Source organism: Leptodactylus fuscus, chromosome 7 (genome assembly GCF_031893055.1).
Source record: "Leptodactylus fuscus isolate aLepFus1 chromosome 7, aLepFus1.hap2, whole genome shotgun sequence".
Classification (NCBI taxonomy): domain Eukaryota; kingdom Metazoa; phylum Chordata; class Amphibia; order Anura; family Leptodactylidae; genus Leptodactylus; species Leptodactylus fuscus.
Window position 1 is genome coordinate 121,325,579 of NC_134271.1, and position 20,462 is coordinate 121,346,040.

The 20,462-nt window shown below is 42.9% G+C and overlaps 1 protein-coding gene across 1 annotated transcript in view; it reads right to left on the minus strand.

The window, feature by feature from the left end:
- Positions 1 to 14,988, minus strand: part of GPR176 (G protein-coupled receptor 176) — a 38,203-nt gene extending 23,215 nt beyond the window's left edge. The window contains exon 1 of the mRNA XM_075282996.1: positions 14,354 to 14,988. Coding sequence (XP_075139097.1) covers positions 14,354 to 14,549 — 196 coding nt within the window. The 5' untranslated portion in view covers positions 14,550 to 14,988. The remainder of the gene's footprint in view (positions 1 to 14,353) is intronic.
- Between the last annotated feature and the right edge of the window lie 5,474 nt (positions 14,989 to 20,462).

Here is a 20,462-nt window from a genome sequence, read left to right on the forward strand (position 1 = left end):
AACGGGTCCCATTGACTTCAATGGAAGCCGCTTGCATCTTTTTTCTGCTAGCTAGTAGTGGAAAAAAGAAGTGAGCTGCGCTATCTTGCAGCTGATTCCACGGTGCGAGGCTGCCTCCCGATTAGCCTCATTCTTCGAGCGTAATCCAGAGTGGAATGGCGCGACAGAACACCAGCATCTCATCGAGGCTAGCCGCACAGAAGTGTTCACACGCGGAATGCAAAGTGTGATTTATGGGAGGTTTTGATCACTATGGCAGGGGATTCCATGTATACAAGTCTATGATTATTGCATTGGCTAGTCTTATACAGAGGTAGCATTCCCTTCTGGCTGTTTGTTATACTTCCCCCGATTGTTGGCTTTTTCAGCATTGGTACATTGGCATATTTGGTTTTGTTATGGGGTTGTCATCAGGGGAGACTTTTTACTGATGTTCTCTGATGTCGCTGCATCATCAGCCAGTGGAAGCGTGTCTGCACAAAATGACCTGTTGATGAAGTGTGACCAGAAATGTCATTATACTGCCTGCACAGCTGAATAAAGTTTATAAAGTCGGTGGTGGAAATGTTCTTTTTTGCTCTAATATTGTAATATCACTTACATCATTACATTCACATACATAAAGTTGACTGTAGGTTCACTTGGGTTTCTGTTCTTCACATCCATTTGGTGACCCGAAAAACGGAAACCCAATCTGCTTAAAAAGCGGTTACCCATGGAAAGACGCGCACCCCAAATACTAAAATGGGGTCGGCCGGGTTTCTGCATGAAAAATGCAGAGAGAAAAATCCAGCTTGCAGGCCACTTGGTGACATGGGAAAACCGATATCATTATGTCATCGAGGAACCCAAGAGAGGGCCCAAAAGAGATGAGGGTGGGTAAGTATTTTGTTGCTGTTTATTTTTATCTAGGTCATCCGTGTAAGATAGCAACCCATAATATAAAAAGCTATCAATAGAAAATATAGGTATTTTTGCAACATTTTTTTAAATTTTTTTTTTTAAAAAAGGTTGTTTATGTTTGTTTTTTTTATTTTGTATTTAATACTTTATTTTGCAATGTATTATACTTTAATACATGAAAGCAAATCTATAAGTCTCCACCTCTGGCAGAGTCTTACTACTTTGCTTATGGTGGTGATTGAGTAGCCCAACAACGTTACAAGTCGGAGAGATGATTTTCATGAAAGTGTACGTCTCTTATTTGCTTTATTTCAATACAAACCCTCTTCCCCCATTTTAATACTTGCCCATTACCTATTTCATGTCAGAATTCCATTTCATTACAGACCCCCTCCTCCTATTTCAATATAGAAACCCTCCTTATTTCATTACAGATCCACTCCTCAATTTCTAGCGCTCTCTCCTTGCTCTATTTCAATACACACTTGTTCCGTTTCCCTATTTCATTACAGACCCCCCCCCTCCCACTAAACTCAGCAGGGACCCCACTCTCAGTGCGACCGTGGCAGTGGGTCCCAATTTCAACTCTACTTGTTATATGCAGTGGTGGAGCACAGAGCATATTATATTATATGTGGTCACTTAAGAGGCATTATACTGTATGGAGCCACTGAGGGACATCATTATTGTATGGGACCACTGCAGAGGCATTATATTGTATGGGGCCACTGAGGGAAATCATTATTGTATGGGGCCACTGCAGAGACATTATATTGTATGAGGCCACTGAGGGACATCATTATTGTATGGGGCCACTGCAGAGACATTATATTGTATGGGGCCACTGAGGCACATCATTATTGTATGGGGCCACTGCAGAGACATTATATTGTATGGGGCCACTGAGGGACATCATTATTGTATGGGGCCACTGCAGAGACATTATATTGTATGGGGCCACTGAGGCACATAATTATTGTATGGAGCCACTGAGGGACATCATTATGGTATGGGGCCACTGAGTTACATCATTATTGTATGGGGCCACTGATGGACATTATATTGTATGGGGCCACTGAGTGACATCATTATTGTAAGAGGGCACTGCAGGGGAATTATATTGAATGGGGTCACTGAGGCACATCATTATTGTATGGGGCCACTGAGGGACATCTTTATTGTATGGGACCACTGAGGCACATCATTATTGTATGGGGCCACTGAGGGACATCTTTATTGTATGGAGCCACTGAGGGACATCATTATTGTATGGAGGCACTGCAGGGGAATTATATTGAATGAGGCCACTGAGGCACATCATTATTGTATGGAGCCACTGCAGAGGCATTATATTGTATGGGGCCACTGAGGCACATCATTATTGTATGGAGCCACTGAGGGACATCATTATTGTATGGGGCCACTGAGGCACATCATTATTGTATGGGGCCACTGAGGCACATCATTATTGTATGGGGCCGCTGAGGCACATCATTATTGTATGGGGCCACTGAGGGACATTATATTGTATGAGGCCACTGAGGGACATCATTATTGTATGGGGCCACTGAGGCACATCATTATTGTATGGGGCCACTGAGGGACATCTTTATTGTATGGGGCCACTGAGGCACATCATTATTGTATGGGGCCACTGAGGGACATCATTATTGTATGGGGCCACTGAGGGACATCATTATTGTATGGAGCCACTGCAGGGGCATTTTACTATTTGATGGGCCTTTAAATGAGGCATTATACTGCACAACAGCCACATTATTATTATACTTTGTTGAGGGCATTATATTGTGCAGGGGCCACTAAGGGGGCAATATATTTTGTGTAGGCAGCGTAAGGTACATTATACCATGTGGTGGAGGCATGTTAAAACAGCCTTGTTCATATAAATAATTTAAGAGCACAGTCAGTGCTGACCCTTATTATCAGCTTCAGGACCAAATCCTGATAAAAAAAAATTCATCTTCTTGATGTCCCAAACAGATAACATAACTGTACCCCAGTCCTCTGCAGTTTAATCCCTCTACTTCATGAAGAATGTCAGTCTGATTGGAGAAGAAAAGGTGAGCACTACCATGAATCCTGTGTCATTCCAACAGTAAAGCATCCTGAGACCATTCTTTTAGGATTGCTCTAGGGGAGTGGGCTTACTGACAATTTTGCCCAAGAACACTGCCATGAATAAAGAATGGTATCTAAACATCTTTGAAGAACAACTTCTCCCAACCATCCAGAATGGTCATGAACAATGCTCTTTATAGCATGACGGAGCATCACGCCACAAGGAAAATGGCGCAATCAACAAAACATTAAAATGTTGGTTCCATGGCCACGAAACTCCCAACATCCCAATCTCGTTTAGAATCTGTGTTTAATCCTGAAAAAGTTGGTGGACAAACAACAGAACTGAATTTGTCAATAAAAGTGTAAAAAGTGCTTAGCAAATGCCTCAGTATACCAAAGATACCAAAGTATTTCAGTCTATGGTCTATGAAATCTAATGATAGCGGGTTCCATTCCCCTAAAGGAAGGGCAGAAAAAGTGAAAAAATAACATAGAAAAATGTAAAAATTAAAATCACCCCCTTTCCTAGACTACATATAAAAAAGATCTAAATAAGGGGGCATTCACACTACCATTGGGGTCTGCTCAGCAGTGTCCGTGGCTATTGTCCGTACAAGATTTTAGCAATGGACACTAGCTGGTCTGTTTGCAATTTCCATTCATTTCAATAAGATTTTATCTTGTGTCCTTTAGTCTCCGTTTACAACCATGTCCGTTTTTTCAAGCGGACAAAAAAATCCAACTTGCAGGACTTTTCTGACCGTTTGATAAAATGGACAGTAAGTGTCTGTGGTTTTTTTAACATTGAGGTCTATGGGCAGCGGACATATAACGGACAGTAACTGATGGCCATATATATATACTGATATCCATCAGCCACTGTCCTTTTGTGTCCATTATGTTAGGTGTCTGTTTTGGGTCTTTTTTAACGGACACCTTCTGAACGGAATCTAACGGTAGTGTGAACCCTGCTTTAAAATATAAAAATATTTATCCTGTACGGTTATTTCCACAGCAGGAAAAAATATCAAAGGCTGAATTGCTGTCTGTTTTTTCACTGCTTCATCTGCCAACGAAAATGATAAAAAAAGACAGAATTGTTATTATAGGAAGAATGCAAGTACGTACTAAAAGAGACATCTCAGGTCAAGTGACAGGTCCACTATAAAAGGCAAAACTTGAAGTTATAAGACACTCAGCCAGTGGTGAACCTAGCCCCTCTGTGAGCCTGAGGTGGACGATCAAAAGAAGATAGGGGGAAGGGGGGTCAGAGTTATTGGGGGGGGAGGGGGGCGGTGAAATTAGGTTTTTCTTTGGTTTGTCCACATCAGGTAGCGGGGGAAGGTGTGTGTCCAGTGAATACAGTGCAGTAATATTTTGTTACTTACAGGAGACATCTTCCCACATTTCCTGTCTCTTCCCTTTGGACCGCCATGACAACCCAACCGGACTGTGGTTCAGGGGGATGAGGTTTCCAGGGTATTGAGCATTTTCATGGCCATCAATATTACATCTGCTGGGGTCCAAAAGCCAGAATCTGTTGTTGGACACCTAGCAATAAATAATGTTAACATGCCGGGAGCTGCTCACCCACCACACAATATGTGCTCCTGTAGTACCTAAATCCACCACTACATATTGTATGGCAAGTGAGCAGTGTGGCTCTCAGCATGCTAACATTACTGGTCACCATGCTATCCTAGAACAGCTGATGTATAAATATTATATAGGTGGATAACCCCTTTAATATTGCCTCCTAATACTGTACACAATTTAATACCTTCCCATTGAATATTGGCCCCCATCATTGCCCCCATGCAGTATAATTGCCTCCAAAACTGCAACCATACAGAATAGTGGCCCCATCATTGGCCATGGCTTCCTGGTTGGAGATCCTCTTCTTTCCAGTCCTGCAATCGAGTTGTATTTTTAACATCCGAATCAGAGGAATTGGGGAATTGGCTGCATCCCCCCGGCCAAAGATGCACCACATTGCATCCAAGATGTGCTTAGCTTACGCCAGATTAGTCATAGTAAATAGTCACTGCACCAAAATAATTCCCATGGCTATGACACAGAACATGACTACACACAATGATATCCCACCATAGATACAACAATCACAGGGATTCATAAGTAGAACCTGATCTAAAATCTGTGATGTATCATTTGCTGTATACTACTAGTCTCCTTCTATAGGGCACAGGTATCTTCTGGGCCCCCTGAGCATAGGAGCAGATGCGACCTGTGCACCTGATGTAACTACAGCCAGGATGTAAAGGGGTAATAAGTACAGTACAGGGATAATATGTGATGTGATAGTACAGGTATAAATACAGGCATATGACAGGTTAAAAGGATGATATTTCTAGACAGGAATAATAATCACATTGAGAATAATGATAGAAGTGAAAGATTTCAAATACAAGAAAAATAGTCACTATGATGTCACAGTGCAGGAATGATGCGCACAACTATCTACGTCACATTGTATCACTATACAGGAAAAATGCAAACAGTGATGTCACTGACAAAACAGGAATAACAAACATAGTGATGTCATAGCCCAGAGATAACTAGCACAACATCATAATACAAGGATAAGGCACAACCAATGATTTCATACTGCACAGTAATACACAGGTCATGGTACATGGACTGAAGTCATAGTAAAAACGTATTGCACACAGTGATGTCATAGTAATGGAATAATGTGGAAAAGATGAAAAATAAACCGAGTGTATGGTAAGAAGGATAATACAGAATGAATAATGTAAGACACAGTATGGGATAATCCTATAGTTTGGATGTTTGTTCCTCAATCACGGAAAAACCGCTCCACCGATTTGGCTCAAATTTTCCACAAACATAGCTAATACACAGGATTGCGCAATAGGCTACTTTTCGTCAAAATAACGCACATACGTTTTTCCCACAACCCACACAAACATCCAACTCACATCACCATCTCTGCAAAATCACACACTTTGGCCCATAGCAAGCCCCTAAACTTCACATTACATCCTACAACCTAGCCCCTAACCACACACAATCACATTCACATATACTTCAGCACTTTCACACTCACCTTCACCATCCTGCAGGAGCCGACCTGTTTCACTCTCCGGCTCAGCCATCTTTACCGACCGCCACCACTGGAAGGATCCGCGGCTCCGCCCACCACACTACTCCACTCTCTTCACACACTGTCACGAACATGGCGGCTGGCCGCATGGTTCCATACGTCACTCATATGCCGGCCGCCACACATTGCCCCAGGCCAGCATAACATACAGCAGCGGAACCCGGCCGAACATGGCCAGCCGCACGTAACCCCCGTACTCTGCGGCTGGGAACACAGACGCATCGGGTAACACCACGCATGACTGCTGAAGCTGCAGCCGCGACACACACAGCTCCCCGGCATCATCATGGTAAGTGTTGTGGGGACACTGATCGGCAGGTTGCCTAGCGGAGGCGGGGGGTTACAACAGGTGGTGTGTAATGGGGGGGGAGGTGGTAGCGGTTAGTTAGAGGTTCTGCTGGGGGGGAAATGGTACCACAGGGCCGAGGGTGCGTAGAGGGGGTGGGCCCAGATTGCACATGTGGAAGGGAGGGGGGGTTACGGTCACCGGAGTCACGGGTGGCTGGTGCTGGGGGGAAGGGGGAGATGTAGGAGGTCACTGTAGTCTCTATATGGGGGTAGGGGGCCGGGGGAGTGGGTGGTGGGTAAGGGCAGGGCCGGGGACGCAGGTAGCGGGAAAGAGGGGGGCCGAGGCGCAGCAGCAAGGCCGTTGCCTCCCGACCCACCATCCTGTAGGAGGGGACCGCCACAGCTGCAGGTGGTTCGCGCCAGGGTCAGGGGGGCTGCGGAGGAAGTCACGGGTAGGAGGGGACAACAAACTGAGGGCAGAGATGGGGGAACAAGAAATATAAGCAGTTCACTGCCACCGCCAACCCGTAGACGAAGTTGCGGGTAACTGCTAGTAACCTATAAGACAGGTGAGTGGCCATGAGGTCTGGATGGAACTGAAAAGTCTGTACCACTATAGTGTGTCCATCACGGAAAACGAAGTATCTAAAACACCATTAGGAAAAAATAAGTAATTGCCAGGTTAGAAGAAATCAGATCTATCTTGACGGTTTTTTTTTCATCTGAATCGTGTAAATGTTGTGCTCTGAGGAGTCCAGTCCATAGTTCTGAGAAGATCAGTAGCATTTAATAAGTATGTCTTAATCTTCACATCATACACTTGTGGTTGTTGCTGTAGAATATTTACCCCCCTGAGGATTTATAAAAGAGTCTTAGGGCCATGTTTACACCCATCAGTGAAGAAACATTTGTAGTTGGTGATTTATTTTTGATCAAGGGCTTTAAGAAACCCTATAAGTAAAAATACATGAAAAGTTTCCTTAAAGCTTTTGATTAAAAATAGATCACCATCTGCACATGTTGTTTCACTGCTGGTCCTAAGAGTCTTGGGTAATTGCTTTGGGGCATATACACTGCCTTATGTTACTTCTAAATATCTGGGCTCTAAGGGTGCATTCACACTGAGTAAACGCTAGCTTATTTTGTAGAGTAAAATTACACTTGTAAATTTTGCTATCCCATTGACTTTAATGATATTTTTTTACAAGTGTAAAAATACGCCTGTAAAAAATACGCCTGTAAAAAATACGCCTGTAAAAATACGCCTGTAAAATGTAATTGAAGTCAATGGGATAGCAAAATTTACAAGTGTAATTTTACTCTACAAAATAAGCTAGCGTTTACTCAGTGTGAATGCACCCTAAGGGTGCATTCACACTGAGTAAACGCTAGCTTATTTTGTAGAGTAAAATTACACTTGTAAATTTTGCTATCCCATTGACTTCAATGACATTTTACAGGCGTATTTTTACAGGCGTATTTTTTACAGGCGTATTTTTTACAGGCGTATTTTTACACTTGTAAAAAAATATCATTGAAGTCAATGGGATAGCAAAATTTACAAGTGTAATTTTACTCTACAAAATAAGCTAGCGTTTACTCAGTGTGAATGCACCCTTAAACTGTATTATGAACCAGTAGTGCTGTCTTAAGGGCCCCTTCACAGGGAGTAAACGCGCGTGTATTTTGGCAAAATACACGTGTAAAAATCAGACTCCCATTGACTTCAATGACATTTTACACGTGTATTTTGACATGTATTTTGATGTGTATTTTGACGAGTATTTTGATGTGTTATTTTACACGTGTAAAAGAAAATGCCATTGAAGTCAATGGGAGTCTGATTTTTACACGTGTATTTTGCCAAAATACACATGCGTTTACTCCATGTGAAGGGGCCCATTAGTCTGGATTCACATCTGTGCTTAAGTTTCCGTTCTTCAGGTCTGCTTGGGGCCCGAAAAACGAAAACTCAATCCGCTTTAAAAGTGGTTACCTATGGATACCATAGACTATAATGGGTCCGCCGGGTTTCTGCTTGCAAAATATGGAGAGAAACGTCCTGCTGAGCACAGATGTGAACGAAGTGTAACTTTCTGTGTGAAAGTGTCCTAAGGACTAGGGTGCACATGGCATTTTGTTGCAGTTATCCAAAAGCTGGAAACCAGCACAGGAGTTACATCTGACACCTTACGCTAAGTTCACACTAGCATCACTTCTCTGCTTGGGTCTTCGGGGGACCCAAACAACAGGAAGGCAGACCACTATAAGAGCAGCTACATATAATGAGATTAATTCTGTGCTTAAATTGGGCACGCCGGAACTCAGTTCTGGCATAAAGACAAACTGTCTTTCAGCGTTCCGGTATAAAGAACCACACAAATACTGCTATCATTATACCTGGAGGTCTTTTCACACCCCTCAGTATAATGATTGGAGGGCTAGGAGAGGTGAGGGAACATAAAAAACACTGTTACTTACTTCTCCTGGCTCCAGAAGGCTTTGGACCTATTTGGTGATGTCACATGGGCCGGGCTTGCGTCCTTATACGTCGCGACGCAAGCCCAGCTTAAGTGACATTTCTTCCATCACTGAAGATGGCCGACATCAGCTGGGAGTGCGCCAGAGCCCAGGAGAGGTAAGTAACATTGTTTTTTAATTGTTTTTATTGTTTGTATCCTCCCCTGGGGCTCCGATTATTATACTCTGAGGTCTGAAAAGATGGGGCATAATACTGTGTGCAGGGGCCACTATGGGGCATAATACTGTGTGCAGGGGCCACTGTGGGACATAATACTGTGTGCAGGGGCCACTATGGGGCATATTACTGTGTGCAGGGGCCACTATGGGGTATAATACTGTGTGCAGGGGCCACTATTGGTCATAATACTGTGTGCAGGGGCCACTATGGGGCATAATACTGTGTGCAGGGGCCACTATTGGTCATAATACTGTGTGCAGGGGCCACTATGGGGCATAATAGTGTGTGTGGGGGCCACTATGGGGCATAATAATGTGTGCAGGGGGGGGTTGGTTGGTCGGGGTCTTCGGGGGTGTTGTCAGTTGGTGGGGAATGCTTGGTCGGTCGAGGAGGAGGATTAATTATTCCAGAGTTCCCCCTAAACTTGTTTCCCAATTTAAGTACTGGGTAACTGTAATGGGTTCCATCGTTTTTAAACTGAAACCAGTGTAAGTTAAAATCCTCCACTGATTTTCAGCAGAAACAGTGTTAGAGATCCCGATGCAGATGTGCACGTAGCCTTAAACTCTGTTCTTTATTTGGGCAACATCTAAAAGGGATTGTCTGCCATATCTATAGCAATTATGTCATGTGTGTAGTTCATGTCACTGCTGCAGTCCATCACTGGCCTCAATGGGGAATGTTGCATGCATAACATGTGACTACTGAGGCCAGTGACTGCAGGCAGGCATGTAAATGTTCTATATGGCGTCATCGCTGCAGAAACAGTGAGGACTGGAGTGGCATTGACCGGAGTGGAAATGTCAGAGTGGTAGGACATTTAATACATGCATAATGTTTCCTGTTCATATCCAATTTTTAAAAAAACTTCTGACACCTTTAAGTAAAGTCTCACGTTCGATTGAATTAAAAAAAGGGGACATAAATCTAACTCTGTTATTAAAAAAGCAAAAAAAAAAGATAATAATAATAATAATGCTGCTGAATGTGGGTAGTGAAAGTCCAAGCTCGGTTTGGTCATAAATCAGTTTATAAGATGGTGTAGGAGAGAAGAGAAGGAGGGGCTGGAGAATGGTTGATGGATTTGCTTCTAAATGCCATTCTGCTGCTGGCAGTGTAGTATAAAACATAGCGACTGCAGGAGCCAAACAAGGCCATTCTATATTAAATAAAAACCTATTACAAAGGTGTTTTTTACCCCAATATACAAGTAACAAGGTGTATATAACCTTCTTCTCTGCCCTAGGCCACAGGGATGTTTCCATAAACCAATTAATAATCCTAGCTATGTATCAGTGGCGTCACTAGGAATGGTGGGGCCCTGTGGCGAACTTTTGACCGACGCCAAAAACCCTGACCGACCGACCCCTGCTTCCCCCGCATTCCTGCGCGTACTATTATGCTCCATAGTGGCCCCTGCACACAGTATAATGCCCCATAGTGGCCCCTGCACACAGTATTATGTCCCCATAATGGCCCCTGCACATACAATTATGCTCCATAGTGGCTGCTGCACACACTATTATGCCCCATAGTGGCCCCGGACAAAGTATTATGCCCCACTGTAGACACCCATGAACAATTATTATACTCTGGCCACAGAGTATAATAATCGCAGACCGAGGCGGGATACTAACATAAAAAAACACAGTTACTTACCTCTCCCTGGCTCCGCTGCACCCCTCGGTGGTTTTGGCCATCTTCAATGACATCTGGGATGTCACATGACCGGAGCCTGCGTCAGGGATATCACACAAGTAGGGCTGAAGCTAGTCTGGAGCCCAGAGAAGTAAGTAACACTGTTTGTTATGTTCACTTACCTCTCCTGTGCCTCCGATCATTATATTCGGGGGTATGAAAAGACCCCTGAGTATAATAACAGTGTTTGTGGGGCCCGCGGTGTCACTTACCGATCCTGGCCCCTACCAGGATCTGTAAATAATTGGGGCCCTTTACCGTCTGGAGTAATTCCAACCGGTAACGGTCTATTAAAAAAAAAAAAAAAGAACACAGTGGTAGCGGCTGTCGCCGGGCCCCTAATGTCCCAGGCCCTGTGGCAGCTGCTACTGCTGCTACCCGGGTAGTTACACCCCTGCTATGTATGGCAAACCAGGTTGGCTCTACTTGATGAATGTTGCTTCCTTTACAATGAACCAGAAAAGATAAGTCCTCCTTATTCAATGGGTCGGATTTATTATTTTACCCTAGTTTTCTGGCATAAATTGTCTCAACCAGCATTTTGTTGTGGCAGGAGAGAGGCCATCATCCCTTCAGATTAATCATCATCTATACCAAAAATTGGAGAAATAATTCTGGAAATCTACGCTAGCTATGAGTTGGCATAGATTTCATTCTAGACGTGCAGCCTGGTGGAGGGTGTGCTTCATTTATGTGGAGGGTGTGCCTCATTTATGTGGAGGGTGTGCCTCATTTATGTGGAGGGTGTGCCTCATTTATGTGGAGGTGTGCCTCATTTATGTGGAGGTGTGTGCCTCATTTATGTGGAGGTGTGTGCCTCATTTATGTGGAGGTGTGTGCCTCATTTATGTGGAGGTGTGCCTCATTTATGTGGAGGGTGTGCCTCTTTGGAATTGAGGCGCACACTCTGCTGCCACAGAGGACATAAAGCATATATCTCTGTAGGTGCAGCCCAGTCCTCTGGTGCTGGGGTGGGGTACTGCAGCTCTGCATCTGTTAATTGGATAGGATCGGATCTACTTCTGGCCCCATCCTACGCATCCAGATTAGTGCGGCGTTTGGGCGTCAGAGTGACACCAATCAGATATCATTAGTCTAAAAAAAGACATTGGAGACAGAAAACTTCTTTAAGCCAAAGCCACATGTGGCGGAAATGCCACGGTTCGGCCTCGGTGGAATCGCCGCAGAATAAAACGCTGCATTTTATAGTTATAGCAAAGCGAATCCCTTCCAAACTCTACAGAAAACTACACAACGCAGACACGTAGAATCGCAGCATGTCAATTATACCTACGGAAACAATGGCAGTTTCCCTATAGGTATAATTGAAGCAGAAATTCCACAGAGGTTTCCTGCAAAAAGCGATGTGATACATTGTTGCTGTAGTTTTTCCCACAGCACTTTTTTGTTGCGGCCCAGTACAAGGAGCCTTGGCCTCAAAAGACCTTTGAACCCCCTTAGGTACTAAAGCCAGGATGCAGCTACTTACCCCCCTTTTTTAAGTTAAGGGCCTGCCCCCTTTCACTTCTCAATGTTAATGTCGTCTGAACATAAGCAATTTGCAGTGTTCTCCTGCTAAGAAATAAAGGACTTGTTTTGTAGTCTGTTGCTATGAAGTATCTAACAGAATTTTAATATAATGCAGCATATTTCAGTAGAAGATTTTAATTTTTTTTGCTACTGAGCGGCAGACAACATCGGAACCAAAGAACCTGGAGGGATGCATGTCACCGTAAGAAGCCACATGGGGAGGTTACTCATGAGGAGAATTTGTCGGAGTCTGAGCTGCTGTAAGTTACACCAAATTTATCAAGTTGCATGATATTTGATGCATTTTTAATTCTGGCAGTTCTGTAAGGCCACGTTCTATGCCACTGCCCTACTGAAGCACAATATATGAAAATTCTTGAAAATTCATATTTAATAAATCCAGAATAAATCAGCTCGACAGGCAACATTTTTGCACAAAAAGCCCCAAAACTCCCTTATTTATCAATTTCATAATATCAGAATTCGAGTGCACAAGGCTTGATAAATTCTTCTCCATGAGCCCCATTACCTCTGGATTAAAGAAAATTGTCTTAATCCTTTGACTGTTCCTACAGAATTGGAGATAGCAGAAAATATTCCTGGAAATAATTTTAAAATTTTGGAAAACCACAGCAGGTGTTTTACTGTAACCCACTGTCTGACTTGCAAGTATGTGATGGGTGTGCATAGGCTGTTACAGCCCCTACACTCTACCTCCATATACCCCAGACTAAAAATAGGCACGTGGAGGTATTTTTAGGGCCTAGTCTATATTATATTATGTTCCATTAGTACTATGGGTTCCCCATACAGGGTCATCCATTTTTACTACAATGAATAACCTGGCTGGCTGAATGCGGTCCATTTCTCAAGCAACTAGGGCTGAGCCTGTACACTTTATACTTATCTATTGTTTCATTGAGGGTATCTGAATTATACCCGAGACCCCGCACTGAGGTAGCTGTATCCTTACCAAAAATACTTCAGACCTCTAATTTGTACACCATCACAGAAGTTGAGCACTTTTTCTGCATGTACTTTTTGTATTTCGGTATGCACTGCTGTCTCGATGTACGGTCCTACTGCTGTCACTTTTAAGGGACTGCTGGAAATCTCCATAATGGAAGTCCCATAGAAGTGAATAAAGTGGTGCCATGCATGTGCTCCATTCAGATGGGGTACTCGGGGTCACTTGTAAATTCACTCATTCTCATGATCGCAGTGGTCCAGTGGGCATACACATAAGATATTTATCTGCAGATCTTTGGCGTATCCCGTATATGGCCGGCTTCAGCGGGATAACCCTTTTGATCTAATGTGTAAAGTCAGATGTGAAAGAGATCACTTCTAAGCCTGGAAAGATTAAATTCTGTAAAGACAGAGAGTCTTTTTGATCTGTGTAATAAAGATGCAGTTAAATTCTCAAGTAGTCAAACAGATGGCAAAAGACAGGATCAGTCTAGGGACAAAGCGCTGGTGCCACAAATGACATTGGACTGATTCCGTTTTTGTTCTAAAGCTTAATCTGAACATTTAGACTTCACAATAGCTCTGGATACAATCTACAGAAATCTCTAGAGCAATTTTGTAGGATTCGGAGATGGCAAGAAACATAAAACTGCAGCAATCCAGTATCACATTCATATGCTTGTGCAATAATCCAAAAAAATGTAACAGGTCATGGAGATCAAAGGTGTGCATACCGGTAAAAATGTAACCCCCTCCCCACCAGATGAATCATCTTATAATCATACAGTAATAAGCATTGGTCCTGTAACAACCCACTGCAATAAATAAGGTACTTCCATTGCAAATTCTCACTTAAATAGAGTTTATTGCTTTGATTGTATTGGTAACAACTGGAACAAGAATGCAAATACTAAGATTTCCGTAAATCACGGTCGGGTAGGCAGAATTGTTTTTGCATTTTTTGCCACCGTTTGCATGATGTATATAGATCTGGATGTATTCAGATGCAATATATATATTTTAAACACAGAACTTACCCAGCAGAGACCCAATGAAAATGATAACTTGGACGCTTGTGGTAAAATGTCTGTAGCTCAGCCCATCACTGTTGCTGCGGTTGCTCCATAGGACTTGTGAATGAGATACATTCCTGATTTCAAAGGCTCCAGCCTGGAAGAAGCCGATTTCACTCCTATTTCTGAAGATCAAGCTGCCATTATAACCCATGGCCATTCTTATGCACCTATTGCATTTGCTGCACTGACTCTCCTCTAGGAATCAAGGGTCTGAAACCCTGAGCTCTGTAGGTTCCCTGGCTCTGTGCGCCCATCTCCGAATAATTACCTGACATGTCCACATAGGATGCATCCTTGCTTTAGCCTGTCTGGCTCTTTGCATGACAAGGAGAACACAAGCCTCTTTCTCTGCTCTTCACCCCCAACAAACATCTCCAATACAAGATCATGTCAGACGCCTGTGAAAAAGGAGGGGGGGAGCTGACCCTGAATCTCATTGCTTCTCTGGCCCCTCTCTGTGAATCTCTGGCACGAGCTCTCCACCTCTATTTTCTTCTTACAGTCTGTGATACCGAATGGAAAAGAGGAAAAGTGGAATCAGTCACAAAGACTGTTCCTGGCAAACAAAGACAGAGAATCCTTGATGTGATGTCTCTTTCCACCTAGACTAGCAAGGCAGTGATCACATGAGCAGGCACACACAGTATGCAGACTGCCTACATCTAGGTCCAATTCATGGGGATAGACGCTTCCATTCCACAGTTTTGTTATGCCTTGTATGATGAGGAGACTCAATTCCAAAATGCCTTGGGAGTCACGAGAAATCCAATGTGTCAGTTTTCAGCAGAAAGCCAAAATCAGATCCTGACCTTGTTGTTTTCCCTAAGAAGCGTCTAGCTGTCACCCATTAGCTTTAGTGTTTCTGCATGCCTTCTATATGTTATACTAAAGGCAGACATGTTTATGAACATGGTCCACTGTCAGATATATTATCCTATATGTAGCTATATGTATCTTCTAATGTATGCGGTATAACCCTGCAGATGAGAAGTGATGAAGATCAGGTTTTAAGGATTCCCTAAAGTTTCAGGAGTGACGGGATAAATATCCACTTACATGAACAACTAGATTGTTACCATTGGTGGTGTTGTATAGCAGTAAACTTATCACCATATCTATAGCCATCTTAAAGTTTTCTGGACTAAAAATCCTGATGACCTTTCTTAATGTTAGGTCACTAACAGGGATGGGATGGAGCCGGTTCTCCCTGGTTCTGCCGATCCAATCATTAAAAATTGAATAGAACAGAAACTTTATTAATCGTGTTGCGAAGGTGTAACATTTTTTTAAAAAAACATTCTCACCTCCCTCCAGCACTCCAGTGTCTGCCGCCAAAGCTCATTCGGTCACGTACCATGCCTCGGTCCCTGGAAGCCCTGTGCCCCATGTGACCGCTAAGGCCAATAAGCGAACTCAGCAGTCAGGTACAAGTGAGGTACAGAGCTTCTGGGGAATGAGGCAAGGTGCGTGACCGAACAGGCCCAGTGGCAGACATCAGAGTGCCAGGGATAGGTGAGTATGTTTTTTTTTTTATGTTATTCCTGTCTCAGCCTCCTCAGAGTTTATTCAATTCCTGGAAAACACCTTTAAGAATAATGTTTCATAGAGCACACAATATAATGTCCCATAATGGCCTTCATACAGTGTAATGATTCACAGTGGTTCCTCGACACCTTGACAAAGTATAATGTCGCATAGTGGCCCCTACAAATACTATACTGTCCCATAGTGGCCCCTACAAATACTATAATGTCGCATAGTGGCCCCTACAAATACTAGAATGTCCCATAGTGGCCCCTCTGCACAGTATAATAATCCACAGTGGCCCATTCACATACTACAATGTCCCATATTGGTCCCTCAACACAGTATAGTGGCCCATACAATTTTTGGGGGGTTCACCACTCACAAGCTATTATTATACTCTGGTGTCTCCAGAGTATAATAAGTGGAGGCCCAGAAGCATTGCGGATTGTATGGCGGATGAGCAGCACGGTTCCCTTCACATTAAAATTATTGGTAGCCTTCTTGTTTAGAGGTCCTGGCTGTTCAACACCCACCGATGTAATATTGATGGCGTATCCTAAGGATAGGCCACCAATATTACAAAGGTGGATAAGCCATTTCATAGACGAGAGCATACTTTATATAAGTGGGGTAGAGAACACTGAGTGACAGGAGGCACTGTCTAGGCTCCAGAAGGGGGCATGATTTTGTGTTAGCAAGTGTATGTGCTGAATGCTCCCCCTTCTTCCTCCCTTTAGAAATTTTCGTGCATTGCTGTGCACACACCCTGCCCAGCAAAAATGCGAATACTGCACTTTGTACAACACCCTCCCACCTAGAACCTATTAAAAAACTTGAATCCCAGCTCAGATCACTTATATCAGATTTGTGGAGGTCTAACACCCACAACCCCCATCAACTAGCTCTTTGTAACTGTTACACAGAGAATGGAGGAGCATGTAGAAATCTCTGTAGTGGCAGAACTGAGTAAGGCTAAGGCCCCACATTGTGGAAACGCAGCTTTTTTTGTTGTTTTTGCTACAGATTTTGCTGCATATTTTTAAGCCAAAGTCAAGAATGGCTACAAAAGGAATGGAAAATATATAGGAAGCTCTTATACTTCTACCTCCACTCCTGGCTTTAGGTCAAAAAACGCAGCAAAATCTGCAACAAAGTTGCAATGGATTAGCATTATAGTGCATTGAATTTGCAAATTTTTGAATTTTTTTTAAAGGGGTAAAAAAGAATATATAAATTTGGTATCTCCAGAGTCATACCAAGCCATAGAATACGGGTAACATGTCATTTTGGCTGCGCAGTGAATGCAGTAAAAACAAAGCCTGTAAGAAAGTCACACAAACATAGTTTTTCTCCAATTCTAATTTTATTAAAGATTTCCAGCACATCATATGGAATATTAAATGGTGCCCTTACAAAGCACAATTTGTCCCACAAAAATTAAGCGCTCATACAGCTCTGTGAATGGAAAAATAAAAAAGTTATGGTATTTGGAACGAAAACAGAAAGAGAAACACCGAGCGCCAAATATAGTGTAGTATTCTCACACGTGGAAATTTTTTTTCGTGCAGAAGACCGATTGGCCTCTTACCTTCTCACGTTGTGAGATGTCACAACATCAAATTAAACCAATGATATTGACCGTAATGGCAGCACCTGTCTCCCTTCTTGTGAACCAAGGCACACAGCAGTAGTGGAAAAATAGAGTCCCTCAGGGTCTTAACCCAATCAGGCGTGGAGGTATAGGGAAAAGTGCGCACAAGACCAATGATCAGCTTATAGCCTTCCAATAGATTTATTTTTTAAAATATAAGTACGTTATATCCTCTAAGGCTTCATTGAGGCCTAAAGGGGTCAAAGTGTTGATCTTATAGATCCAAAATATCTCACGTTTAATCAGGCTTCCGTACCGATTGGGTGTGGTTTCAGGTATCTGATCAATCGGGGTCACCATGAATTCACTTAATTTACAAGAATGAAACTGTGTGGCATGTCTGGACACACTGTGTTTTAAATATCCATTAGTTACGTTTGACCTATGTTTATTAATACGTTCCCTAAGGGACATTATGGCGCGTCCGATGTACTGTAAACCACAACTGCACTCCATTAGATATATAACATAACTTGAGGAACAATTTAAAAAATGCTTCAAATGGAATGTTTCTCCAGTTACATTACTTTTAAAAGTATTACATCGATTCTTAATAGTATCATTAACATTTACATTTTGGATGATTACATTTAAAACTTCCCAGAATCGGTTTATTGGGACACATTTTGGGAAATTTATTAACAGATCTCAGTCTGCTTGGTGCAATAATGGTCTTTAAAGATTGCGCCCTCCTAAATGTAATGTTTGGTTTGGATGGTAACACCCCCTTTAGTACCGGATCATTCTGGACTACTGGCCAATGTTTATTAAGTATTTGCCTAATTGAGCCATGTAAGGAACTATAAGAAGTAATGAAATTCAAATGGTGACAGTCATCATTAGCTTTTACTTTTGACTGAAGACACTCTGTTTGGGACAATAAACCCGCTTTAATCTGTGCTGAGTTTACAAGGTCCTTAGGATAGTGACGATCATAAAATCTTTGGGCCAATAATTTGCTTTGATCCTGATAATCTTTAAGATGGGTACAGTTTTTCCTTACCCGTCTAAATTGGCCATAAGGTACATTTGATTTCCATTTGGGATAATGCAAGCTATTGAAATCTAAGAAGCTATTGCAGTCTACCGATTTGAAATGTGTCTTTGTTGTTATAATGTTGTCATGGGCCATCAGGACCAAATCTAGGAAATCAATTTCGTGAGCTGCGGATTTTCCCGTTAATTGAATTCCCATCTGATTCATATTTAAATACTCTTTGAATTCCACAAAACTATAATCATCTCCCTCCCACACAAATAATAAATCATCAATGTACCTTTTAAAATATATAATTTGCTTGCGCCAAGGATGATTACTGAGGATATATGTATTTTCGAACATGCCCATAAAGAGATTCGCATAGGCTGGCGCAAACCGTGTACCCATAGCGGTACCGCGGGTCTGAAGATATAGCTTAGATTCAAATTCAAATAAATTATGAGTCAGAATAAAACGAATCCCCTTTAAAATGAAATCCTTCTGGATATCAGGTATGAGGCTATCCTTTTCAAGGGTAGCCCTAATAGCTGCAATTCCCAATTCATGTTCAATATTGCTATACAAAGCACTTACATCAAGTGTCGCCCATCTATATCCAGCCTTCCACTCCATGGCTAGTACATTACTAATGACATCAGAAGAATCCCTTAGGTACGTAGGAAGTTCTACCACATATTTTTGCAACAGAGTATCAATATACTGCGATAAGTTGCATGTAAGTGCATGAATGCCCCAAATAATGGGTCTCCCTGGTGATTTTAGTGGATCTTTGTGTATTTTCGGAATATGATAAAACAAGGCTACTGAAGGGTGTGTAATGGTTAAAAATGCTTTTTCATGTTTGGTAATTATATTCTTGGAGAAAGCTTCTTCTATAAGATGATTATACTCAAGTAGATGTCGTGCAGACGGATTTGTACTTAATGGTGAATAATAGGTTTTGTCTGATAGTATTTTATGGTATTTGGGAGTCGTGTAGTTTCGAGTGAAAAATGGCTAATGTAGGAAGGGGTTAAAAACAGCATACATTGTTCATAAACGCATGCAGATTTCCGATTTCAAAAAATGCTCTATGCAAACACCCCTTGAGCAGGACCCTGCTTGATGCTGAAGATCAAGCATTCACATCCATTGCACAAGTTGCTCATCTTCTCCATCTCCTCTGGCACATGATCAGGACCAGTGACTGTAAAGCCAAGTTCACACAAGGGTTTTTTGGACTGGATTTTGATGCGGTCCAAGAAACGGCTAGCCGCGACTGGGTGCCGGTGCAACGGCATCCAGTCGCGGCATTCTGCTCTGGATTAGGCCCAAATGAATGGGCCTAGTCGGGAGGGAGTGTTGCGCCGTGGACGTCCACGGCTGAATCAGCCACAGAATCTGCCTCATGAAAGGGAGGTGAAGTTCCTGCTATACGCCGATGACCTCCTACTCCTGTCCCCCACCGAGAAAGACCTCCAAGAAAGCCTGTCAGTGCTGGAAAAATTCAGCACCACATGGGCTCTACCCATCAACCACAAGAAGACCAAAGTCATGGTATTTCAGAAGAAGGGCCACAACAAAGCCCCCACCCCACAATTCATACTGAATGGCTCCACACTGGAGAAAACCAACAGCTACACCTACCTGGGGCTGGAGCTCAGCCAATCAGGAAGCTTCAAAGCAGCAATAGAAACCCTGAAAGCAAAAGCCTGCAGAACCTTCTACGCCACTAGAAGACGGCTGTACCACCTCAAACCACCGGTGAGGGTCTGGCTGAAGATATTTGACGCTGTCATCTCCCCGATCCTTCTTTATGGCAGCGAGGTTTGGGGCCCAGCGACCTACCCAGACCAGTCAAAGTGGGATTCCAGCCAAATAGAGACCTTCCACCTGGAGTTCTGCAAGTACCT